We start from the raw sequence: 27974 nt of genomic DNA, 5'->3' as shown, positions 1-27974 counted from the left end.
CAGACTTCAAAATGATACATTTATTAAAACTAAACAAAGTTCACAAGCTCCAATTAACTTAAAAATTATATATTGCATTATGGCAAACACAGGACCAGTATGCTCAGAGCGCAGATAATTTTTAACATGGGCTGAAATTCTTAAACCTAAAAGTAAACTTTTGAGTACATACGAAGAACAGAATATTGGATCATTCTTTTAATTAAATATACCCAATAATTTCATATAAACAATTTGAAAGGATTCAAATACATGCTGAAGAAGTTCAAATGATGAGCAAGATATGCAGATAAAAAGTTCAAGAAGTATTTTGGAGTTGTATAAAAGGTACAGCTTCTTCCCCCAGAGCCTATAGTGCAATACACCATCTTGTCAAGAGAGCATTCTCAACCTGCACGCAGTCCTGCTGACAAACCACCTATTAAATTGGTTTTCTGGTACTTAACTTGCAGTCAGACTTACTCAAATCTCAGTAAAAACCATCTTTTGTGATAAGCTGGAAATAAACACTTCAATAAAATAGGTCCTATAACCTGTTTTGATGGGGAAGAAATCATACTTTACTTCCCTCCTGCTGCTATTTTAAGCTTTCCATATTATTTTTAAATTATTTTTTAGTTTCCCCCTTTGGATAGATTATAATCAAACTTTGACCCCACACGAATCTCAAACAACTCCAACAATGGTTTTACTGATAACCCAACTCTGAGCTTACAGGCTTTGCCCATGTAAGTCACAACATCACACAAATCTCATACATCTTTTAATTATTAAAACAAATATTTACATCTCCTGACTAAATATTCATTCAGGAATAAGTTCTGACCAGTTTCTGTACACTTGGAAGTCATCCTTTCTCTGAAAGTACTGTGGCTTCTGGGTTTTTGGTCAACATGAAAGACAAAGTAGGTTACCTGAAGCCAGTCCACAAGCCACTGACCTGCTCACATTGCCTGACTCACCCCTACAGAGCTGTTTGTTAAGGTTCAAAACCAGGTAAGCATCAGTCACCAAGGGCTTCCTAAGCTTTTTAAGTTTGCAAAAGCCTTGATGTCATTGGGTTTGCCTACTTGCAACATCAGAGCATGAGAAGAGAGATTTCCTCGCTATGCCTCACTATGGTTGATGTGCACATCACTTCAACTCTTTAGGTAACAGGTGAAAACTGACATTAGTTTCTGAAAACAAAGCATTTAAATGGATATTCTGTGAACAATTAAAATTTCACAGTATGGCAAATTTCAAATCAGTCCAAAAGCTAAAAATGTTCAATGAGCATACCACAATTATTTCAGTCTGTACATTCTTTATAAAAGAATTGGCTACTTATGGCTCCCTCCTTATTTAATCCACAGAAAATTTAAGTGAACAGCAAACACAAGACAAGACAAGCAACAATGTCTCCTAAACTCCTGAACACTACATTCAGATAACATAATGTCAGGTGAATTAAAGCTGCATGAAACTTAAATCCGTAAAGCTTTGAAAACAGCTTGTTCTGCTACTTCCCTGTATAAACTTGTGTGCATTCAAGTCCACACCATTTTTCAGCTTTTGCTACCGCATGAAAACTAGCAGACCATTCTAGTTAGAATAACTTGATGACATTTCAGGAATGTTAAGTAAGATTGTTACATGCTGCTTGCAAATGGAAAATATGCAAATGGACAATTTAGCATACTTCAAAGTTTATTAATTCCAATCTGTTAACTTATAGAATTTAGAAGTTTTAAAATTGTATTGTGACATTAGTTTTCTTCATGGATTTTCAGCTATGAAAAACTGCACCTAGTGAAACCCAATCTTCAAAATTCACAAACTAACTTTCATGTTGAAAACTCCAAATCCCATTTTATGAGAATAACTTGTTTGTTTAGGGGTACATTAGTTGAAAAGCTTGTATCAGATTGAAATGTCAGCTTTGTCAAAGCAATTTTACACAAAATAACGATGTTTCAAGGGATGGAACACCTCCCCTAAGAGACAACTGAGTGAGCTGGGACTCTTCAGCTTGGAAAGGCTCCGGGAACGTCTGATAGCAGCACTTACATTAGCTTAATGAGAGCAGTAAGAAGGGGACAGACACTTTAGTGGGGTCTGTTGTGACAGGACAAGGGGAAATGGCTTCAAACTACAAGAGGGGAGATTTAGATTGAAGAAAACGTGGTGATTTGTTGTGGTTTGTTGGGGTTTTGTTTGTTTGTTTGTTTTTCCACAAGGGTAGTGAAGCACTGGCAAAGGCTGCCCAGAGTAATAGTGGATAGCCCATCCCCAGAGACACTCAAGAACAGGCTGGACGGGGCTCTGAGCACCTGGTCAAGCTGTAGCTGTCTCTTATCAGTGTAGAGGAGTTGGATAAGACAGCCTTTAAAGGTCCCTTCCAACTGAAACAATTCTATGATTCTATAATTACAGTAATTCTCAGGAAGATCAGTCAGATCACTTACTGTAAGCAACCTCCCAGAATGTACAGAATATTAATCTAAGACACATTTAAACACTGACCCTGCTTTCTAGAGTTGTATTATACATACTACTGTACATCCTGTTTTGGAAACAACTAAATACAATGGTCCATTATCTCCAAGAAGGCCACGGTGCCCATGGAGCAGATGGAGTTGCTACTGCCTTGTCCAAACAGACCCAGGTGGATCAGCAGTACAAGGGCACAAATCTACTGCTTTTCATGCGTCCCAAGGATTTTTCAGCTTCTGGCATGGCCATTTGTCAAATGTTATTCAGTATTTTCAAATACAGGCTTCTAAATGCTGCTTTTAAAGAAAAGGGATTCTCATGTCTAAAGTGGATAAACAGTTCTGGATAAAGATTTTTGTCAAATCTGGCTTCTGCTAGAGCTGCAAGAGTAACATCCCAGTGTTTAGAATATCCATTAGACTTTGAGCAAACTTTGTTACCTGCAGTCATTTGAAAGATGTTGCTGAGCAACAGCTTCAGGGACTTGGTGACTGTATTGTCAGAATTGCCACGGCAGATGGACTTCCTGGACTGTACCAAAGTTTTGGCATTTCAGTACAGGGAGTCACTGTATACTAAGTAAGTCTCCTACTTTGAATGTTACAATACCATTAAGGGCTTATTGTCAAATCCAAAACAAACTCTGTTCAAAGCCAGGTTGGATGGGGTATTGGCCAGCCTGATCTGCTGGGGGACTATCATGGCAGGAGGTTGGAACTGGACGGTCTTTGAGGTCCCTTCCAACTCAAGCCATTCTATGATTCCATGACTATGCAAGGCCCTGAGACTGTCCAAAGGTTTTTTGTTCCACCAACTTCAAATGCATTTTTACAAATAATTTAGCCAAACTAGATAAATACCAAATGTAGAGTTATGCTGAAATACACCTGGGACTCAATATTTTTCTATTAAAATACACAACTACTATCAAAAGCACTAACTACAAACTGCCCCCCTCAATATTGCTGTGAACAGCACCATAAGATGTGTTCTCGATCGTGTACACAAAATCAAGAACGTTCATGTAATTTAACTGGATGCAAAATGGAAAAAAGAAAACCAAAACAATGGGGTCAAGTCATACCTCTTGTATTTTATCACAAACTGTAAGAATCAGGGAAATTCAGGCTATCAGGAATTATGAACACCCTACAGGTGGCATATTAGTTTTAAAACTTAAAAAATTACTACTAAGGACAGACTTTGAGTAAACTTTGATCCAAGTCAAAAGACTCAATCAATTAATCAGAAAGCCAAAATTATAATCAAAACACTGCCAATTTCAGACATCACTTGCTGACTGCACGGTCAGATGAAAGTATTTAGGTACTCTGAATGTACTTGGTTAGAGATGTTACACCTGAGATGACAAATGAGAGGTAAGAACTAGTTATGGTGTAAGTAATTGTCATATGAACAACAACAAACATGTCTCCATAACTGCATTTTTTTTTAAAAATATACGTGACGAGATCACAACTGACATTTTCCCCTTACAGTTAATTTCATTTTGCTATTTAGACAAACACATTATCTGTTCTGAAACTATTTGAAAGGCTCCTGTGATTCCAATGCTTTAGTAATTCATGGAACTCTGAGTAGAAGTGAGATGTTCTACACCCTGGTCTTAATTTAAGGCACCCGTAAGAAGCAAACTTCATGGGAAGTTTCAGTTCTAGGGAAAAATTAATCCTATTTTCCCTTCAAAAGAAAAGAAAACAAATTTGTAAGCAATTAGAATGTCACATTCTCTGTCAGTGAGGCAACAGCTTGGTGATATTCAGCTTAAATAAAGCTCAACCTGAAGAGCTACTACTGAAGCCACAGAATCTTCACTAACAGGTTACAAAAAAAAAAAAGTGATATTGTGACAGAAGGGAAAATTTGTATTAAATTCTGCAAAAGCTAGAAGGTAGAAGCAGAGCAAGGCTGGGCCCCATGTAATGATGGAAGTAAATAAATTAGAAACATTTTTGGATCACTGTACCACAACAACGAGTGCAAATACAACATGATTTTATGGGCAGGAACACTGCTGAAGCAGCATATTTTGTTTTCATCTGTATGGAATGACAATAAATCACTTCTTTGATGAACAGAAATTTCATTCCATATGTCAGAAAACATATCTATAATTTATTACTAGTATCAGCTCAAAACACCTTCCATAATCACAAAAGCTCCAGTAATATGTAGCCACTAGACACAAAGATATACAGTTTTGGTTACAGTTGGGCTTTGCTTCAGATTCTGAAGCTTAATTCTTTACTTCTGCAGCTTCTTTATCATGCTTTTCCTTTGCCTTCTCCTTTTCTTCCAGTTTTTCTTCTTTTTGAAGCAGTGCCATAATCTCAGCGACCTGGCTGGTGCCAATATCAACATCTTCTTTGTCTATCAATTCTACTACCTACACAAAGAGTGAATGAAATTCAGAATAACATTTTTATAACATAAGACACTTTCATATCTTAAATTGTTAAGAAAAAAAAGCAGCCAGTTCTCTCACATTCAAGAGAGGGTTTTTTTTTGCCAACATAAAATAAATTTCAAATCGCAACCAGCGCCTCATACTTGGAATATTCAAAAGATTTAGCACACAAAGCCATATTTTAGAACATTAGTAAGACATGTCCCTTTATTATATCCATTTCAACAGAAAGCTCTATTTCAGTATCTAGTATTTCTGAAATGTTATTAGGTAGAATCTACTTCATATGCTTCACTTTATTGAAGAGGCCTACTAAAAAGGCACACATTTACAAAAAATGAAGCATGGGGGTGGGTCTTTCAGAAAGCCAAATGAAAAAAAGAGATTAGCAGGAGTTTCCAAATTCCTTTATAAAGTTTCCTGTACAAAATAGTTCTTGACATAGCTCACGTTCTCAAAATTGTTCATTATAACAACTCAGGAAGTTCATTTTTCCTGTATTGCTAAATGTAACTCAATGCAACAGTTGTTCAGATCAACAGCGGAGGCCATCATCACTGGACAACTTCAGTACAGGGAAAAGAGTTTCAAAAGGTTGATTACTATATTTTTCAGCTGGCCATACTGTTCTATCTCTAAAAATTATTTCTGTATTGAGTAGGAAAGTTACTTGCAATGAAATAAGTTTCAAGACATCTCCAAAATAGAAAAGAAACAAGAAAACAAAGGAGAACACAGGAGACAACCTGAGAAAACTACAAAATGAGAAAAAAGGACGAAAAAGAAAAAAAAGGTTAAGAAGAGGTATGTGATACTCTACTTTCAGATAAGGAATTCACAGTCACCAAGTATAAAATGCCTCTCAAAAGCATTACGACATTACTTCAAAAGGAACAGAAATGGACAGAATGGCCAAATTATCTAGCAGTAGAAGTATCAGCTGGTAACTCTAAAACAAACATGACCTGATTTCAGTCATTTACAATGAATCTAAAGAGCAAAACGATGGTCTGATGCCTTTCAACCATAGGAAATAAGTCATAATCAAATATTTAAGGTATACATCTATGGTATTACTGAAGTCTTAATACATGAAGTAGCTCTTTAAAACTTCTTTCCATCCTCCCTTCCATTCTTAAGTAGCATAACAAAATTACCCTATACCATGTGTAAATATATACAGTATATATACACAAATATTTTTTGTATATAATGTTTTTCATATACACACACACCTTTACACATGCAAGTAAAACCTACAGCGTTAAAGGTAATGCAGGTACAGCCATAGGATAAGAATCATCACCCCCCTCTGAAACCGCCACAGAAATTCTAAAGATGACAAGAATCTTTCCTTGGTGCTACTGATGTTTTTGGAAGTGTACTGTAAATAGAAAGCATCAAGATCTTTTGCAATTCTTGCAAAAAACATGAATATGAATTTAAGTCAGGATTGTCACAGGCACAACATTTGAAGAATGCCTAAGCTTATCTTCTTCAAATAGTCTACAGACTTACCTTAACAACATTATCTATATCAATTTTGCCATCTTTGTTTTCATCTAATGCCTCTGCAATCCTTGTTAGTTTCTCCTCTGGAATCTTCTGGATTTGTTTCATTGCATTAATTAGCTCAGCAATACTGATGAGATTCTCCCTAAAGAGGAAGCACAATCTGTATATGGCAAACAGTTACTCCAAAGGAGTAAAAGTCACAAAAGACAAGCATTGAAAGTCACTATGTTGCAGGTAACTTGTAAAATATTAAACAATCATTTGTAATCCTGAACAGAATGCAAAAAAGCATTTACAATTAAGCAATGTTTAAGTTAGTCATTTTCAACTACAAAAATCATTGGCTTGGGCTGGAAGTGACCTTAGAGATCACCTAGCTCCAAACCCCAGCTATGGACAGTGTTGCCACTCACTACAATCAGGTTGGCCAGAACTACGACAAATTTAGAGTTTTTCTCCGAAAGACATTCATTACATTAAGTACAATGACATTTAGTGCAAATGCTATATTTTATTTTTAATTTACAAATTAGGATGGTTTTGATTAACAACTCCCTGTAGCACCTTTCACATGGCCTCCTCAATCTTATACAAAATCTGAAACGAATGACTGCTTCCCCTGGGGACTGGAAGAAAACAGTTTAGATAGAACTGAAACAAAATCCTTATTTTTGTTTGGGTTATGTTTTTTGGAAGCTGAGAAGCAAACAAACTAGATGAAAACTGCATTTACAAACACAGATTGAAAAATTCTGTCACAGTTTATCTGCATCTCGGTACTCCTAACAAGTAACATATGACTGTGAAACACATGATTGCTTGAAAGGCCCTCCAGTAACATCAACACTTCTACAGGTCTTCATAAATTACATCTGAAATGAAAACTGTTAGATTTCACTTAAGTTTCTTATTGTAACTAAGTCTTCAGGAAGGAGCCATGTAAAATTATCTCTATTTCCTTTAAATGTCCTCACATTTCTCTTCAAAGAGTTATCTCCTTACACCTGACAAAATGGATTTTATTGCCATTTTTTCCCCCCTGATACGTTCACTACTGAAGCAGAACAAACAGAAATATGCTCAAAACTGCTGCATACTGTTTCAATTAATGATACAAGGCAAACTCACTGCCTGAGTAGCATTACTGAAGGTGTGATTTCACCTACATCATCATTAGGCCTACATGCATGAAAGAGATGGAGTTCTGAAGTCAGGGTGTCAAACATATACAATCAGGCTAGCATCTAAGGAATTTATACCTGCTGCCTTTCCACCCTTACTTCAACCATATTTGACATATTTCAGAAACATTCAGTGCTCTCAAGTCACTTACCCAGCAGCAGGAGGACTATCACCTCTATCAAGTTTTACATCCACCGTCTTTTGATTGGTCTCTAACTCATTAATAATTTTGTCTATCTGACCAATCATCCGGTTCACTCTTTTGGTCAGTCGCTTGCTCGCCTTTGATTCTTCCACTACTTCTTCCTGGCCAGCTTTAGAAAGCTCCTTTATTTCTTGCAAATCCTAAAAGAAATGGTCAGGAAGAAAAACTTTTTGCAGGTCTGAATTCTCAATGACACCGCAGTCTAAGAGATTAGTATTTCAAGAGTATTTCAAGACAGCTGCCCTATGCAAATGAAAGCTAAATGATGATACAAAGCCAAAGTGAAATCAGAACCAACTCTTAAAACTGAAGCCATTTTCACAAATTCTTTAACTGGTATTTGCCACAGTCATAGAATCACCAAGGATTGGAAAAGCCCTACAAGATCATTCAATCCAACCATCCACCGATCACCAATAGTTCTCACTAAACCATGTTCCTCAACACAATGTCTAAACGTTCCTTTACCACCTTCCTGGGCAGCCCATTCCAGCACCCAGACACAACCTTCAAGAGATTGAATACAATCCCAATTAACTTAAGGCATCTAAAATATTGACATTATGTTTGATAAGAAAGCACTGCAGCATGTTCAGCACCTGTTATTCTGGTTACACAGGAAATAAGAGTAGGAACAGGACTCTGTTCTGGAGGGAACTACTCCAATGATTTTAACTACTTGTTTAATGTGTTTAAAGCCCAAAGCTCTGCACTGTCCTCTAAAGCAGGTCATTTACTCTAAAAATGAACAAGAACAGATTTTATTATTATTATTACTATTTTTTAAGAAATCTCACCTCATTATATTCCTGGATATCACCCTTCAATTCCTCAAGCTCCTCCTTTTCCTTTGTTAGCGATTTTTTCTGTTCCTGCAGCTTGTTACAAGCATCACTCAGCATGTCAATCTCCTCCTTAGTTATTTCCTCACCCTGTAACAGAAAATACATACCAATTAGTGAGAAAGATGTGTGATTTTCCTAATAAAATAAAATAAATTCACGAGATAGAAAGGACACAGTTCAGATTCTTCATCCATGTTCATCAGAGCCAACACACTATAGACTGGCATTCTGAAGCTCACACAGAGATCATAAATACTGAGAATTAGCTTGCCATAGTACTGTTTAAGCATGTTCGTATCTAGTTTGGGTACTATGATTCATTACATGGGTTTTGGCTGTTTGAAATCCTGCACATAGTTGTCTCATTAAGAAAAGAAATGTTTAACCTCCTTCTCTACTGAATGGAAAACCTGAATAATTGAGAAATGACTCAGACATCATATACAGGAAATACTCATCACATAGAAGATTTTGCAGAGCAAAGTTCAGGATGTTGAGCTGAAACAAAATCTTCAATATCTTTTCTAATAATATGGATGAACATTCAAAGTTTGCAAAGTCTATATGCTTCTTGAAATGTTGAGAATAAAATTGAACTCCCAAAAGAATATATCAAAAATACAATTTCAAGAATGATTCATTAAAAATGCTAAAATCCCATGACAAGATCCAGCTAGTGCATTATATAAATCCTACCCAGATACCAGCTTTTGTTCTGAAGGAAAAAGCTCTGAACATACATATAAAACACAGTACAGAAAGACAAGTGCAAACAAGTAGAAGGATGATGTGTGTCCAAGAAACAAACAGATCTTCACAAACTACATACAGCCCCTTCAACAACTCAGTTTCACTATACTGCTACCTATACAGACATCAACCTCGTTTCTGATTGTAAGTGCAAAACAACAAAAACCCTCACCCCCAAAAAACAACCATCAGAAAGTAGCTGTTTGAAAAATTCCTCTGCCACAAATAAAATTAAACAATTTCAAGAAGTCAGTAGTCTAATATTCACCCCCTCCCCCTTGTAACAGACAACATGGCATACTAATGTGAAAAAAAAGTCTGAAGCAAAATGTTTAGTTCCCTTAATTATTCAACCTTGAACAATCTTTCAGTACTCCTCAGATGACGCTGCTACCATTAGAATCTGCTTATTAAACAAATACTGTTATGCTAGCAACAGATAATGATGGTGCCCAGAAAAAATAGAAGACAGTACAATATTGATGTACCCTGTAAAATACTGAGGTACACTGTTTAACACTTTTTAATTAATGACCTCTGTGATGGTACAGCTGAGCTATTTTGAACAACATATTAAAGAGATGGCAGGAAAGTAACTAAAAACATTTTTATGGTGTACATACCGTACACACATCTGCTTAAAAGAAGTCAATATGGATCTAATACAGACTAGTTCAAACTTTGGAAAGTCTAGTTCCTTGTTTAATGCTTTAGTCTTATCTGTACCCTTCAAAAGGAAAAAAGCCACTCACCTTTACCTACTCATGTCCACACCTTCCTCATGTTAAGTACAAACATCCATAGACCCATCATGTCTACAGTCAGTGGAAATGGCCCCACAAAATAAGTGTATTAGTTTCAGTAATACAGACAAAGGAGATCCCGAATTTATGAGCCAGTCTGAGTTGCTGCACTGGTGATTAAGAATCTGCAGTCACATTACCTTAATGCCTTCTAGTATGGGTGCTGTATCTTTCAACGTTTCCATATCTGCTTTTGCCAGCTCTTGTTTGCTGTCCATAGCCACCTGACTTTCTTTAACTTGCAGAACAGCTGGTTCAAGATCTACTGCTGATTCCACTTCTTTCTACATTTGACAGACCCAAGAAGTTCAATTAAAACAAAGATAGCATTATCTGTATAAGCACCAGCAAAGAATGGTTCTTAAAATAAAGTAATTGCCAAAGGAGATGCAGACATTTTTATGATAACATTAAAAACTTTCAACATATTGAGTGGTTTCATACTAAAATGCCCAACTGCACTTAATGGACTGTGCCTCTGAGCATGGTAAGGCTTAATGCATGCAATAAACCAGGCCAGCAGCTTTTATGCTCAAGTGTTATATCAATGACACTACCTGACTAATGAAAAAAAAGAGCCAAAAGGTAAGAACAATCACAATTTACACTAAGGAAAAATACAACACAAGAAAACCAGCCCAAAAATTAAAAAACAAAACAAACACAAACCTCTTACTCTCTTGATAGTTAAATGTTTCCTCTTATCATTCTGATTAAGAAGAATCAGAGATACATAAGACAGGCAGCATCTGGGGTTTCACACTGAACCCTCCCATACTGCATCCTGCTTTAGTATTTTTCCACATTTTCCGTAAGTGGATTTAAAGTCTGGTTTCTTGCAGACAACACCCAAAACAGAGACAATCACTCATAACATGCTAATTTTACATCGCTAGCATTTATTTCTCAGCAGCTGAGAACAGAACTTACCACAGCTGCAACCTGAAGAGTTTCTTTGGCTTTCTCTGCAGCTTCAGATATTCTTTCCATCTCTTTTTCTTCATTTTCTTTTCTGATGGCTTCTTCTTCCTGAAGTGTTGCCTCCAGTCGTGCTTTGTTATCTACTTTTTCACCTTCAACTTCTGCCACTTTGACTTGAGCTTCTTTGGCCTAAAAGTAATGCAAGAAATATATAAAAGTCTCTGTGTGCTGATATAATGCAAAAAAGTTAAAATATCATTGAGACAGGTAGCATAGGAATGCTAATGAATACAGTGGAGATTGCAAAAAAGTTGTCTAATTTTTTCCATTTTTCAGAAAAAAATTATCTTTGAAAATTTTCCATTCTGAAAATGTAATCTATTCTTCATTTTCTCAAGAGCACCAATATATTTTTTTCAAATAGTCTCTCTACATAACATCGACATATTCATCATAAAACACTTAATTCAATGTATGTCTTGAACTTGTCTGGATTACAAGTTTCGCTTTTGCCATTTCTAATTTGCAGTTTCTAATTCTGTCTACACGCTATGTAAGTTTGGTTTATGGCCTCTATGTTGAGGAACTAAATTAGTATGTTAAATGTACAGAGATGCATAGAATTCTTAGTTGTATGTTATACAGTAGAATAGGAATCTGCATAAAAGAAAGTTCAGTATGTTCACTCAGAGATTGAAACATTCTGAGAAATCTATCAGAGAAAAAGATCAGTCTCGAAGAGATCTAAAGATAAACAGTTGTGCACCCATTTTCAACTACTAGCTGAGTTTAACACTGAATAAAATACAGTTTTCATAAATAAGGTAGACCAAGAAAAACAGTTCTTTAGTTTACCATATTTTTATGTGGTCCTCCAATAAATATATTTGAAAACCCCATGAAAAGTTCTGTTTCTGAATTACAAGAAACAGAATAGAACTAGTTTTAACATTTAAGTGATAACTACCTTCCATTATGATAGAAAAGAAAGAACTCCCATTGAAAAGAAAAAAAAAACAAATCCCACTAGTGAAAATGATTTATTTTAGTAGATCTCTTTCTTCTACAAACCAAAAGTCTGAACAGTAAGACTGGAAAAATAACTCAGAAAAGAACACATCTGGTGAAACAAAATGCAAGTCTTGTGAAGAAGATAAGGTAATTCTATCCACACACTATTTTTGGACAAAGCCAAATTCATACAAGCAAATGAGCAAACCTGATAGTTTCTAGTGCCAAAAGGAAACTAGTAAAGCCAAGAGAGATATCCCAGTCTGCCATGCCTCATATTTAACTTTCAAAAAATTTTAAGATAGCAGTGCCCTAAAAAGCCTAAAAAGGAAATAGCTGAATTCTCATTCTTTTGACATAACAATAAACCCTTACACACTTCCAAGTTAATGCAATATTTCAACCATAACAGAATCTCACTTATGAACATTTCCACCTCCGTTCTTCATGAAGCAGAAAAAATTAAGACTTCACATCCATCTCTTATTAACCATAATTAACATAGCAGTAGAGAGCCTACAAACACTCCATCTCAGCACCTTTGTATTGCCTACAGCATAACTAGGTATAAGAAGTGCATGCTGTATCTTCCTACACTACTGCTCTCTACCCTTATGCAACAAAATACTGCCTTCCATTTGCCTTATCAAACCCACCCACAGCCCATTTCTATGTTATAACATCATCCATGTAAACCTCTCCCTCCTCCACCCATCCCTTTTTTTTTTTTTTTTTATGCTTTCCAAGGAAAGGAAAGAGACCAAGAACATCTACTGCTCTTAACAGATTTTCAGTGACTGTACTGCAAGTTAGTTACAGATAGTATAAATCACACTTACAACACTCTCTGGTAGTGTCTGAAGTGTTGTTTTGAGCTGATCAGCTGGAGAAAGCGTGTCTGGAAGATACATGGCCCTGGATAAAATGAGCAATGAAGTAGGGATTTCCTGGTTCAAGTGCAGATCTAGCCACTACAAATGAAATACATAAAACAAAATCCTTCAGCTTTGGAAGTCTTTCTCTTCTTATAAATTAACACATGCATACAAAAAAAGTGCAAACACTGATTTTTTTTTTTTTTTTTAAATCTCTAGTTATTGATAAATATCCTCATACAGGAACTACAGGCTGTAACAGTAAGGAAATACAGCGACTGTATTGAGAAAGCATCTGAAGAATATTTTTTTCATATGCATCTTCTTCTGAATCAGGTAACCAAAAGATAAGATTTCTTTTCTCCAAAATTTACCAGGAAGAACACACTTTATAGATTAATAGCAATAATTCACAAGACAAAGAGGCATAAGTGAAAACATTTTGAATATGTTTAAACATCATCATCAAAACATCACAACCCAGCTAAAAATCAGAAGTCTATCACTATTATGTACTTACAGGGAACATGACAAAAGCTTATTAAAGACTTGGCTCAAATAGTCTTAATGAGAGAAGAAGCAAAATGATTTTATCAAATCCAATTTTAACAAAAATCATAGTTAGCAATTAAGTCTGTGTATACAGTCTTGCAAAAACATACCTGTTTAAGCTGTTCTTTGAGACGCTCTTCTGTCACACCAAGGGCTCTCATTCCTCGTGCACGACACGCTGCCTGCAGTTCTTTAACAGTCAGGCTGTCAACTCCTTCTTCAGCAATCATCTGCACGAAACGTAAAATGAACTTCAATATGTAACTGCTCAAATCTGAAGAACCACCAATATACACTCAGAAGTCTGCATTTTTAGAAAAGCCACTAGAGGCTGCTGTGGTAACACAAAGCAGCCTCCACTATACATAAAACAGCAGCGAATATTACACTGCAGTCCAAGCCTTTTTGTTGCAAGTTAGCTCAAAATAAGGGGAGGAAAATGACAAGAAAAACGAGGTATACACACACATACACACACACAATTTGCTCATCTTACACATAAACATTATTAACCAGTACATATCTAGAATGACTCACTTTGTCATCTGCTTTTATACTTCTTAACCTCATTGTCAGCTGGAAGCGGAGAAAGTTATTTGTCCCAATTGACTGAAGTTCCAGCAATTTACAAAGTGCCACCAACTGAGGCCTGGTTAGATTGTCCAGAGTCAACTCATCTTCAAATAGTTTTGAGAACCTCAGGATCTCCTCATTACTGGGCCTTTCACCAGTCTCCCTGATCTGTAAGAACAGCAGAGATACAAAAAGCTTTTCAAAACAAATTTCACAATTGAGCATTATTTTGAACAGTAAGAACTGTTTTCACTTGTCAAGTATTTTGCATCAGTTTTGCTAATAGGAAATGGGATAAAAGGAAGTCATGGAAGAATTTTTGTTTCAAGAAGTACTTGTTTCCTATAAAAGGCAAAAGAATGGTATTGATGATATTAACAGTTTCCTACAGCAATGTGTAATATACATGGCTAGATAAAACCCATCAAAACCAACAATTAGATGCATGTGTACACTAATGAGTAGCTCTCTCTGAATTGGCACTGCCTTGAGATAACTCAAAATAACTGAGAGGATAAACAGTAGCTACAGGAGTCACATACTTAGTAAACATAAAAGCACATTGAAAGTACCTCTCTCTGAAGATATACCAAGAAGCACACTGTGATTTCAAATGGCAAAATTTCCGTGACCTTCACATCCCTATGAAACACTACCTTTCACCTACCTAAGCCCTCTCCAGAACTGCATTTGCTTCAAACTAAAAGAGGGGAGATTTAGATTAGAATAACACTAGTTGCTTCATCTATCATCTCTCTTCTTTCCAGAGAGGTGGTAGATGCCCCATCCCTGAAGACACTCAAAGTCTGGCTGCGTGGGGCTCTGAGCACCATGGAGCTGTAGGTGTCCCTGTTCATTGCAGGGGAGTTGGACTAGATGGTCTTTAAGGGGTCCTTTCCAATTCAAATGATCCTATGATTGTACAGAAAAAAGCCTATTTCCTGAGAGTGCACACAAACTTCATCATGAGTTCCAAAGCAACGCAGGTAAGTTCTGGAATTCTGAAGGAAACATGTTATGACTGTAATTTGCGGCTTCTGGCAAATACTTCACCGCAGAAGCAGCATAAGAGAACAGCAGAAAGGTGGGGAAACATTTCACCTTTCTTTTGTATTTCTTATTACAGCAAAATGACATCAATAAAGTTCATCTCTGTAGCACAAACGAGAAAGTTACGGTCATAAAAAGCACACCCACACATAAGGAAAGCAGATCCTGAAGCTTCTTTTTAGTCATCACAAGAAGTTGGAACTCCCCCTAGCAAGTGTGGAGTGATACATGTTAATTTCCATAGAAATCAACCTTTGAATTTAAATTCTGAGAAGTTGTTTCAGATAAAAATGAAATGCTCCAAATATGAATCATAACAGTGGCATGTTCCCCAGAGTCCACAGACATAAGGACTAGAGGCATGCTTCAGCTGCTAGTCATTGTAACTAACCAATCAAGATCTTCTGCACACGGAGAAGAATGGAAACAAATGACTGCAAATAAGTTTGCAAGTATATGGCCTTTGCAAGCAGATACTTGCACAACCTTTCAACAGCACAACCATTATCTGAGGCAACGCATCTGCTACCATCAACTTATTACCTCATCTTCTAAAAGCTTTATTCTCAGGAAAAGCTCAAGCTTGAAAAGCCCAGTCTAAAATACCTGGAGTTCCGAGCCTTTTTCAGTGCTTAAAACTCTCAGCCATACTCCCAGCCTCTGGTAGTAGCAGATGGTTATTGTCTTGACAGCTCCATGACTACAGAAATCATAACTGTGCGTGGATGGAGATGAACCCTATGCTGAGAAGATTTAGGAAGGTATTCTTTACCTCCCCAGAGAATAACTTACCTCCAACTCAGTGAAAGGAAACACTAACAACCTAAAGACAGTCAATTCTGGAGGCAGATATCTGATGTTCAATCTTTATTCCAGCAACTGCTTGCTAATAGGGAAATTTTGTACCAAACATAACAGGAAAATCCCAAGTTCTAGTCATTATCATGAAGGATTTCAGCAGCACAGAAACTGTGCTTTAAATGTGTTTAAAAAAAAAAAAACATTTTTATACACAGGATTAAATATAACAAAACAAAAAAAAAAAAAAAAAAAAAGAGGGGGGCAAATTTTACACTTCCCCCACTGAGTTTTAATCAGGTAATTAGGAAATAACAATTTTTACTCACATTTTATACCCAATGTTCATAAAAACAGGCCAAAAACTACATGAGCTATCACTCACTGCATGTGTTATCTTTTTGATGTCTGAATTAACTAATGAACAAAGAGACAAGAAGAAAAGAATACTCCCTGCTTGGAAGCATTCAAGGGCAGGCTGGATGGAGCTTTGAGCAACCTGGTCTAGAGGGAGATGTGCCTGCCCATAGCAGGGGGTTGGAACAAACAAACAAAAAAAAGGCTTTAGAAAAAGAATTACCTTTTGAAAGAATGTTGAAAAATCTTTTGTAACATTTCCTTTAGCTGCCTTATTTTTTAAGGCCATCTCCTCAATTGTATCTTGAAGGAATTTAGCTAATTCAAGCTTTACTCTCAGTTGTTTCTTTAATCTTTCCTCCTGTTAAAAACAAACAAGCACAAAAAAAAAAAAAAAAAAAACATTGGTTTTTAGGTTTCATCCAGAAATATCTGCACTAAAATATGACAACTTCTGCCCTCAGACAGGTTATTTATAGGCTATTTCTGATCTTCTGCTGTAACACACTTCTCAAGAGGACAATGTACACAAAGACCACCAAATCACAATGAAAGCTCTACGAAGCTCAAGGTGCAGTGCCAACAGGAAAGTATATCTTAATGCCTCACCTACTAATGCTGACGTGCACCCATCAAAACAGCATGAAGGCAGACAAAAAAACATTCACCAATACTTTGATTATAGTCATCTTTGATAATGACCTAAAATAAGTCTTGGATGCAGCTAAAGCATTATTTAGGTCAAATACTAGAATAAAAAAACACTCAGAACACGGTTAGGTCTATACTAGATCATTTGGAGTGATCAGCATTAAAATCCCTCTCAGTCTTACAGAAACACATTTCAAGTTTAGTTGCTCATATGCAATTTTTGAGCATTATTTCCTATTTTAATTCCATAAATTAAGCAGCTTTTTTCCTGTTTATATTTTAAAAAACAATTTTCTCTTCCATACATATATGACAAAACAAGAAACTGAAAAACAATTCAGCAAATACTGTAGCACTGTTTACTTTAAAATCCTGACCGCCTAACCCCACTGAAAGGCATAGCTACCAATAATGCTCATGTAGATCTCTCTATTCTTTATCTCTTGATAACTCATTTAAAATTTTACTTTGGCTTAAAAAAACCCTGTTTATTTAGTAGTAATATATTATGATTTTATACAGCAATGTAAAGCACTACACATCATTAGAAAAGCTCAATATCAATTGAATGTAAGTTGCCAAATCTTCTTGCTGAAATCTTTTTAGAGTAAAATAACTTATAAACTGTGATCTGGACAATATATGCAATTTCCTACCCATAAAATAAAAATAAAAAAGAATCACTGCAATGCTTGTTGCTTATAACACCATATTTTTCAGAAGAAAACACTTCATCCTACAACCAAGAATTAAATGACTGCTTTTATTATGAGATTCTACAAACAGATACAGCAGGTATAAAACACGTTCAGATAACATTCACAACATAAGCTTAAGTTCTTCCAATCATCTTCCTGGATCACAAATTCAGACATACCTTTTTAGACTTCGTCTCAAACGTAGAGGGAAGCATATTAGGGAACAACTTTAGAGCTACTGGAAGCAGAAACTCCATAAATGGGACAACGAGAAAAACGAGGAAAGGAACCAAGCGGAAGAGATCAGCACATATCCGAAGAAACTGGAAAAAATAAAATAAATGTACAGATAAGCAAAGTTTCATTATTTATTTAAAAATCCTTAATGTTCTCATCTGCCTTACCAATAACACCTGTGCATGTGTACTTGCTAGAAAGAAAATATAAAATAACACAAGAAAGAATGTGAAGAAGTCAGTCAATTTCTGGTATCTTTTTCTTATAGTTAGTATATGCTACAGAGCACCAAGTCACCATTTTCAATACCACAGAAAGCATTTCAAAACCTTCACTGTGTCTCAATAGGATTACCGAGCAAGTATCTCATTTAAACCTGTTAAAAGCACCTGAAAACAGGAGGTGGTCATTTGTTGTTGTTAAAGCTTAACCTCTTTTCTTCATCTTTATTTGTGCTCCACCATTTCTTACATGCATGAGCTGCTGCAGACTGAGTAATCAAGAGTAAAATGAAGGGCTCCACCCCTCTGCCTTCCAACAATTGTAACATACATTTAAATCCAGGGTAATGACCTCTGCTTTGTTGAGGGATGTTTTGTTGTTGTTTTTAAATCATGGCTTTTCTGGAGCAGTAGCCCACTGCAGCAGGCAGCTGCATTAGTTACTGAGTTGTGAATGGCCTGAAATAAATATCATCCTTTTGATTTCTGTACACCCACAACTGTATGTATTAGGCTGCACAGTCTATAATCAAATTTTTGCAATTGTGGAGCTTAATAATTTGGTTTATATTAGAGGAGCATACTGTTTTGTAACATAAATAATCAGTTCCTGGGAATAACATCAGTTTCTAAATCAGAGACTGAAGGCCAGAAGTGCACTACTGTCCAGCACTGTCAGTCACCACTATGACTTAATAAAAACAGTTATGACTGGCAAAAAATAGCAACAGAAATGCTACCACACAAATGTGTGTTTCCCCCTGCATCCTCTCCCTACAGCTTGTGCCAATCTGGAGAGCAACAGCCTGTACAGGCTGCACGTTGCTACAGAACAGCTTTGCTAGAGTACAAAACCAATACAGCTTTAATCCATTTTCTCAGCATAAAACCATGCAGAAGTATTATATGCAGTTTGAGCACAAGCTTTGCAGATGTAAAGGCCGACATTTTTCTTTCTATATAAAAAAATGCAGTTTCCCAGAAAGGAAGCTTTGTCCATTGTTTGCAGACTCAAAGGCATTTCCATTCACTCCAACAATAGCAGATAAATGACAACCAGAGAGTTCAAAAGGATGTAAGAAAGTTCAGAAGAGAATGTTAAGAGTCAGAAGAACGAACATTTTCCCTGGGAAAAAAAACTTCAAAAAAATATACAAAATGCTCCTATTTCTACCCACTCTCTATATTCAGATACTGAAGGTACTCATCTAAGATGAAATCTAAATCTAAGAAAGCAGTTTTACAACCAGATTAAGTTAATCTGAGATGCTATATTAAATGTGCACTAGCAGGCACACCTCCGATCCAGCTAAAACTAACCCAGAAGCACACATACAAGATGCAGATCAGTGCAAAACAAAAGGAGACAGAGTAGGCAAGGGAAAGATCTTGCATTTAAGCTCTAAGCCAGGCTGCAGCAGCACAGTCCTGGCTCAGCTTACATAAATCATAGACCTGCACTAAGAGCTCTGCACAGAAATTGAATACAATGCTGCGTGATTCCACACATTGCTTGGCATTAGCATGAAGAACTTGTGATTGCTCTGTATCTGCTGCTACAGCTCACGTACTGCACCACTCCATTCTTCACTCTTCTGCAGGACAGAAGGCTCTGCAGAACCAATATATTTGCCACCAATTCTATAGCATTTAATGCCCTGAACATCCCTGCTGCAAAAAAGCATCATTAGAGAAATTAGTTTTTAAACAGTCAGTATCATATTTTACACATTTAACTTTTCCTGACTTATCATCTAAGCGTACATAAGTGATGCTGTTGAATCTAAAGCCTGCCAGCAATTGTACAAGCAGTATTTTGTAACTGAATTTTGGTTTACATAAGCAATAGCTCCCTTGCATTAACCACGCTGCAATTGCTTGTTAATGTGGTTAGATTACTCAGATATCTTTCCATTATTGCCTCCAAAGAGGAAGGAAAAGGCAAGCAGAAATAACTCATTTGTCAGTTTGAGTGAAGATAAGATTTTTCTAGGACTGTTGGTTCAGACATGGTTTATTACATTTAAAGCAGTATGCACTTCAAATACTAAGAATTTCAGGCACAACTCTTACATACCTGGCATCAAAGATTTAAGACTTCTTTAAAATCAGTTGTCACACTACAATTTAAGGATGATCTGATTTAAAAACAAAAAAAAACAACTGCTGAAACAAACCTAAATAAGGCTTTAAAGAAGAATGTGCAAAGAGTTTAATTCAGCTGTAGACTGATTTGCTCTTCACTGACCTGGGTTCAAGGCCTACCACAACTCTTCCATTCCAGAGACAGGACATCCTCTACCTCCATATGAAGAATGTACACAGCTCAGATTGAGAAAGTAAAACAGCTGTAGTTCTTCAAATAAATTTTCCCTACAATTTCTGCACTGGAATGCCCACAGATTTCGTCATTAGAGAAGCTTTATCAATGTAAACACCAACTTTATCTATGCAAGAAACCTTCTGTTTTATTTAAAATAAGAGAATCAAAACTGGAAGCTCTCATCTGCAATAAATAAAATTCAGGAAGGCCAAACAACTACACAACTATGGGAAAGACACTCTATGCTCACTGTATGACAGCACTGAAGAGGAATCTGGTGAATAAATTCCTCTACTGACTGGATAGGGCGTGCTCATCCAAAGATAACACATTGCTCCTGACTGTTCAAGCCTTCTAGTACACACTTCTCATCTTTCAGTAGAAATACCTCTGTGGGATTTCTCTTTTTTCCTATTTGTGTGATTTCTTAGAAATATGGCTCAGCAGATCTGAAACAGGCAGAAAAGCCAATGGTTCCAGTCCTGCCTTATGGAAGACATCTGTGAATTAACTGCTCTTGCTTCGTCTTTCCAGTACTCTAGAGCCCTGAACAAGAACTTCCCAAGGTCCTGCTGTCCTCATTTCCCCTGCTTTCCTCAGCTGCTCTTTCTTGGCACTACATAATCCCCTGTCTTATGTCAGCATACACTTTTAAATTTATTGCTGAGCAACGCTTCAACTGGCTCAGCTGCCAAATACACTCTTACACCAGCATTCAAGAGTAGAACAAAAATAAGTGGCGTGAAGATGCTGAGACCAAATGCCATCAACCACTGCTGCTGCAGAGAGAGCCCAGACACAATAATGATGAAAACCTCCACACATACCTTTTTGTCATTTGTCTGATCTGGTGGATATACAAAAAGAAACATAGTTCACTGAGGTGTGCTGTTTTCAAATTAGCCATGAAAGTGCTCGATTATGCAGCTAAGCTTATCAATAAATCATTAAAGCATTCATATTTTTGAACATTTAGGAACGTTTTTAGATATGCAGATGTAAATCATTGCCTCTGTAGCATACCAATCTGCAGATGTTTATACTTAATTACCAGAGGCACCAACCATTCCTGCTGCCAGAATACACATTTTATTCTCCAACATCTCATCCGCCACAATTTTTTCAATACCAGATGAAGTGTTTTTGTTTTGTGTTTTAAAAGAAGCCAGATTTGATTATCTGTACAAGCTGTTTACATATATCATCTAAATCCTCTTCTCAAAAATTCTTTAAAGCTTTTTTAAAATTGTCATCTTTACATAATTTCAAAGGCTGTAAGCTGCATGGCACGTGGAAAACGGAAGTATAAAACAAAGACTTTTCTCAAGTTATCTGTTCGGAGTAGGATTATCTCACAAACACATTTATGACTGAAACGGAAGTAATACCACACTGTTAACCATGAAGTTAAACTACATCTTCTACTTTATTGTCTTTTTTTGGTTTTGCTTTTAAAACCAAGTTGGCACAAAACCAACCTTTGCTAGAAGTGTTTTGCCTCCATCTTTTCGGCTAAAAATGTAAAATAGAGACAGTGATCACGTTTACACGTGTAACTGGATGGGAACTTGAGAAGAAAGCACAGTTGCTGCAGAAAAATCTGCTTTTCTAACTAGCAAATAAATTTATATCCAACTTTTTTTTTCCTCCAGACACAAAGCAAGAGAAGATATGTATGTTCACATGTCATTTAGAAACAGTATAGTCACATTTCTAAACAGAATATTTTGATGTTTTAATGGCAGGTTCAAAGAACTATACCAGGGGACAAGACTTAAAACAGTTGGGAATCAAATCAGAAGTTCTTAGTGTCTACATGAGGCAAAGGAGGGAAATTTACAAGGTCATTTTAACTCAAGGAACAAAACACAACAAAGAATGAGTTCAGGTTAAATAAAATGGAGCAATCATTAAGGATACTAAAATGAAATTGGTATTTACTCAGTACCTGTCTCCGTTCTCGACGTGACAGAGTATTTCCATGCAGTATTCGCCAGAGCATCCTTGCAGCTATTTTTGTGTCAATCCAGAGTAATCGAAAACCATGGTAATAGTGCTTTAGCTCATCCACAATCCTCTGTCCAATAGATTTTTTCACAACTTCCACTTCTGTCGGACTATATACAGGACCTCCTTCTTCCAACTTCTTGTTTTTGTCCTTTAAGGACTTCAGGGACTTTTCAACTATGGAGTCATCTTGAAGAGAACGTGAAGAATGCCACCACCTAACTGGAAGATACTTGGGTCCTAAAACACCCATGGCTGCCAGGGGCATCCATGAGCCAGAAGAGCTCATAAGAGTAAAGTACGTTCGTTCCGATGCTTTAGTCCAACAGCAGTAGTGATCTTTTTTGGAGTATGTGTAAACAGGAGCGACACCAGTGCAATATTTGAAATGTACAGTCCTTCAAAAGAAAAGAAGAAAGAGCATTCAAAAACTAACAAGACATGGTGCATCAGCTGAGGAATATACATGTATACACCACTTATTCAATGAGATTTATTTACAGATCTCAAGATCAGGATGTCTGAACCTGAAAGCAGCGTCTTGCTCTACTTTGCAACAAATCAAACAAGCAACAACATCCACCAAACAAAAACCAACCGAACAAAACCAAAACAAAAAACAAAACCTGAAGAAATCCACCTGCAGTGGATTTTCCTTTAAACTACTTGGAAAAGGTAACTTATTTTACTCAAGTTAAATTAAAAGCAGCAAACAGAAGTGCTTTCCACTTGAAAATAAATCTGTAAAACCATAAGTAACATAAAGCCCTTCTATTATTTCTTTTATTTAAACAAAACAGTTAAGATACTGCAGACTGTTGGCTTGGGTCAGGTGCCAAGTTAGGGGAAAAGGATTAGCATCAGAGAGATCTGATTTCATTGGAGTTCCTCCGTTACTCTCTCCCCAGATCTTGTTTTCCTTTTTCAGAAGAAACTTTACACATGAACTTCCACTGTGGTTCTGAGGTGCTGCACACAGGACTAACAGTATGTGGTTCTTTTTCTTACATGAAATGCGAACTGAAGTCAGAAGGAAAGTGTTATTAGATAACCTGAAACAGTAGATACACATTAGAAGACACAAAAAATGTCTCTCTTTAAATACACTTCCACTACAAAATGTTGGATGCAGAGCTTCCTTTCCAAGCTCTCCTCAGTACTGGCATTATTGGAGTCCCCTGCTTTGGATCTTGGCTGTGTGCAGGCATCAGTTTTATTTTATTTTAAGGAGCAACATCACAGTAACAGCAGCTTTCAGCACAAGAGCTTCTCAAAACAAACCAATCTACAACCTAAAAGCCAGCAATTTCTGTCACAACATTCTGTTAATATTACAGAAGTAAATCAGTAAGTTTTTATACTTCCCAAAGAGAGACCTCATAGCAATCTATAAAAAAAGCCAACTGAGACTTGAAAAAGGTCTGTATATTAAAACCTCTCATAACTAATTATGTAGTAAGAACTAACAAGACTGAAGAAGAAAGGAATCACTTTATGTTTTGTATCAGACAGCAAGACCTTTATGATAAAATAGAAACTTACAAAACTGAGGAATGGTCACTGTTTACTGAACAGTCAGACTAAATAAACTAGACAACATATTTTAATATCCCAAGAAAAAGCATTAGAAAATCCATATCCATAAATATGACTCGTAAGGCGGGTCAGAAGGAGAATGTACTCTCTCATCCAGCTCCTTACGTGACATAAGAGCACAGAACAACTGGATTTACTTGCAAAAGACACCATAATCTCCTCAGTGAGCCTCAGTCAAGGCTGTAATGTACATTACACTGCCTGAGTTTGACCAAGATACAGCTCAAGTGACTAAGTTCCTAACTGACAACAATGTATTTCAAACTAGCCTTGATTGAATGCTTAAGACACTATGGAACTCCACCCAGAAAGGATGTATGGAACCCACAACATGCCACTGTGTCACCTGGAATCGGGCAAGAACAGAAAAATAAAACTCCATTGTTTTCACATCTTAAGGAAACAAAGAGAGTGAAAATGAATGGAAAAGGAAAAGATAACCACTTTCTTTCTCTCACATACAATCAGTTAGGTGAAGAGAATTATTCTCAGACTTCCTTATGTCTGTCAGTAACAGGATAAAGCTGGTATTTTCACACTTTGAGTACGGAAGTGAAACAAGTGTTTCGTTATATTATAATAACCAAGAATTTGGTACAGTTTTGAGTTTAAAAAAAACGTTTCATATTTACTTACATTTTGTTTGCCAACCTCAGGGATGAACAACTAAGACAAGCGCGATCTCCCAAGTTACCTAGGAAAATACCAATTATTAGCATTCATTCTGAATTCAGAAAAACATTTATCCACATAGTGAATTGTACACAAATGTGATTTAAAAAGACCTGTCTTACTAAGAAGCAGCTACCAGTAAAAACAAAAGAAACTGCTGTTATGCAACTGGATTTTTATTGTAAGCACATTCACATTTGGGATGACTGTTCATCTCAAACATCCTAGAAAGAGGAGCTTTTCCTTTGACAATCACAAGTGAAGTACTGAAGTCCCAGAATCTCATCCTATTCCAACAGGCATCAAAGTTCATGGCATGTTCTCCACATTTCTCTCAATCTACCACCTTCTGACTCACACAAAAAAATGGAAAAACAGGCAGGAAGCCCTTCTGTAACATGGCTGACATCCCCACACGTGTGAAAGCAAAATGCCCACGTATGCAGCCAAACTTTGTGGAATGCAAGGTAATGCATGACCTTGTTCAATTGCCTGACAGGTTTCTGAGTCCTTTGGACAAACAACTGCAACTCTGAACAACCTCACTGAAAGCAAATGCAGCTTTTGAATGACTCCACAACAACACAGCATTAGATAACCCGAATGGATTACCACCTACTACACTACTTCTAGTCAATTCCAAGAGATGGTAGGGTTTAAGAGCCGTTTTCAAGGTTACTGGTCAACTTTTCCAACATCAAAGCTAAGATACAACCTGTAAGAGAAACCGAAGTAGAGGTAGTCACACCTGAGAAGAAGTACCAAATCTGACTGGCAAAAGCATTACCCAGCAACATAGCCTCATAGCCTAATTATTACAGGAAGAGAATCTCCAAAATCGGGTAGGGACCTCAAAAGGCACAACGGAAGGAGAAGAGAGGGGACCAAAAAAAAAAAAGTTGACTTACTAAAGAACAATCACTGGATGCATTGTGCTAACTGGGCTTTGATGTCATTAAAGTTATGGCATTAGAAAGTCAAAGGGAAAAGATTTACCCATCTCAAGTTATATGAAACAGACACTTGCTGTCACTACAAGAAAGAGTCAGGGGAAAGACAGCCCTTCTGGCTCACAAACAAGCCCTGGGAACCTGTGAAGGCATTCTGATCAGTGGCTGAATTCCTTGACCTGAGAATCAAGCCCTATCAAAAAGGCGCTCCTAAGAACAGCTGAGCAAGCCAGCAGCATTCAGGATCTTCACAGATGAATCCCAAAACCATATGTTTTTCTGCCTCAGTGCCAGGAAGTACACAAAGGACATGTGTAAAAAATGAGAGTCCTACTGGCAGAGGGCATTATCCTCTGCAGACAGGTGCTCACAGAACAAAGAGAGATGATGTGGAAAAGATCAAAGTTGGCTTTAAGTTTCTGTGATAAAACTCTGTAAGAGCAAGATGCTTTCATTTAACTTTATTTGTCTTCCAGCTAGGACTCATTAATTCCAAGGAAAGGGCAAAGAACAAAACTCCATAGTTACCATACAAAAGAAAACATGCTGACTCCAACGACTCTTGTCATATTGCCATTTGGAATGTGAATGGGCACACGGAAACACGAATGTCACCTCACCATAGAATTCTAGAGAATAACTTCATTTGAACTTGGCTAGTTTTGACTACAAGATCTCTCTATATAGTTACACTGAATCTATGTTCTAATCGCAGTACCTGGGAGCAACCCAGCCCTGAAGTGAAATACTTACTTTCTTCAGAAAAGAGCAAAGTCCATGCTTCTGGCCTCAGGGGTAGTACAGAAATCCAGACATGTCTGAGCAAGATGAATATAGCTCACCATACTCAACACTGTTAACTTAAGAAATTTACAATAGGATGAGTTGCTTGGGAAATAGGGAAAGCGAGTGTCAGAAAAGATATGCATACACATATTCCTTATGGAAAAAACGTCATCAGAACGCATTAAATGTAATAAGACATTAAAATGAAAGCTTGTAATGTAGAATAGCTGTGTTCTATTATTGCAGTAATGGGTTTGCTGACAGGAAGTAAGTCCCTACAAAGTGTAAGCAGCTTGATCTGTACAGGAAGAACATTTAGGATTCCTAGAAGCACTTAGCTTTAACTTAATCTTAGATTACTGACATGTAAAGCAAAGGAGATGAGGTAAGTAAAGCAAAACACCACATAAAACCCACTCTGAGACACAAGGCACTGGAACAGGCTGCTCAGCGGAGTGGCAGGCACTGTCCCTGGAGGAACCCAAGAGAAGTGGACATGTGGCACTGAGGGATGTGGTGGAGATGGGTTGATGGTTGGACTGGACAACCTCAGTAGTCTTTTCCAACCTTAATGATTCCATGAAAAAATGACACCATAACATACCATATTAATAATGGATTAATGCTCCATTAAGAGTACTGAAGATACCATAAGCACAAAGCATTACAGCACAAAAGCTATCCGATTTTACCACAACATTCCAGCAAACGATTTCCTCCACGATGAGCTTTCTAACAAGCAAGAAAGCAGTGACAGCTAAGCTCTCCTCACCCCACAGCTAAACCCTGGCCGCTCCAGATCCCATACGTAAAAAGCAGGCGTGAGGCTGACAGACGTCACAGGGCATCAGCTGCTCCACGTCCTTAAACCGCACGGTGCTGAGATATTTCAGCTGCCAAGTTATCTCAGTAATAGAAACCGTATCACGCGTATGGCTGAGCTTCTTTTTTGTTTTCCACCGCCTTCAGAGCCACCCGGATGAAATCGAACCAACACCGCCTTCATAACGTGAGGTAAGGAAGGTGAGATGGGCGCAGCGCTGAGAGCAGCACCTCGCAGCCACGCCGCGCTGCGAACGGGGCAGCAAGGCCCGACGGCAGCGGAGCGAGCCCGGCGCGCCCGGCCCTCCCTCAGGCCCTGACGGGGCCGGACGCCCTCAGCGCCTCACGTCCCCCCGCGCCGCGCACCGGGCCCGGCCCAGGGCCGCGACCACGAGCCCCCACAGCGCCTCTCCCGCTCCAGCCCTCGCTCCCTCCTCAGCCCCCCCGGCGACGCAGGGCCGCGTTTCCCTCCGTCCGCGGGAGCCTCACCCAGCGGGGCCTGGCGGCGCAGCGCGCGGGGCAGGCGGCAGGCCCGCCGGCCGCAGCTCTGTAGCAGCATGGACGCCATCTTGGCGCTGGGCGGCTATCGGCGGGCGGCCGGCCCGCTCGTGTCCCGCCGCACGCTGCGCGCCCCGCTACGCCCGGCAGCGCCCAGCCGGCTCGACCGCATA

General features: G+C 37.7%; 1 protein-coding gene across 2 annotated transcripts; it reads right to left on the bottom strand.

Annotated features, from left to right (window-relative positions):
* LETM1 (leucine zipper and EF-hand containing transmembrane protein 1) lies at positions 1 to 27974 on the bottom strand. Of its 2 annotated transcripts, none has more exons than XM_031588275.2 (14): positions 27793 to 27974; positions 24710 to 24767; positions 22419 to 22875; positions 17869 to 18012; positions 16564 to 16701; positions 14100 to 14303; positions 13673 to 13792; positions 12975 to 13106; positions 11134 to 11313; positions 10344 to 10487; positions 8603 to 8737; positions 7752 to 7945; positions 6422 to 6578; positions 1 to 4882 (listed from the first exon to the last, which is right to left on the bottom strand). In XM_031588275.2, the coding sequence occupies exons 1-14, from the start codon at positions 27869 to 27871 to the stop codon at positions 4733 to 4735; spliced, it is 2292 nt and encodes a 763-aa protein (XP_031444135.1). In that variant the 5' UTR covers positions 27872 to 27974; the 3' UTR covers positions 1 to 4732. The 2 variants fall into 2 exon arrangements, with proteins under 2 accessions (XP_031444135.1, XP_031444136.1); XM_031588276.2 differs by having other exon boundaries at positions 6422 to 6560; positions 27793 to 27972.

The sequence above is a fragment of the Phasianus colchicus genome, chromosome 4 (genome assembly GCF_987193195.1).
Source record: "Phasianus colchicus chromosome 4, bPhaCol1.hap1.1, whole genome shotgun sequence".
Classification (NCBI taxonomy): domain Eukaryota; kingdom Metazoa; phylum Chordata; class Aves; order Galliformes; family Phasianidae; genus Phasianus; species Phasianus colchicus.
This window is presented reverse-complemented; position numbering and strand designations above follow the sequence as displayed.

Coding starts and splice junctions, on each gene's coding strand:
- LETM1 (XM_031588275.2), bottom strand. CDS start 27,871: ATGGCGTCCATGCTGCTACAGAGCTGCGGCCGGCGGGCCTGCCGCCTG. Junction 7,946..8,602: donor ATATCCAGGAATATAATGAG/GTGAGATTTCTT, acceptor CATTTCTTTTAG/GATTTGCAAGAAATAAAGGA. Junction 6,579..7,751: donor GATAGTCCTCCTGCTGCTGG/GTAAGTGACTTG, acceptor TGCCATATACAG/ATTGTGCTTCCTCTTTAGGG.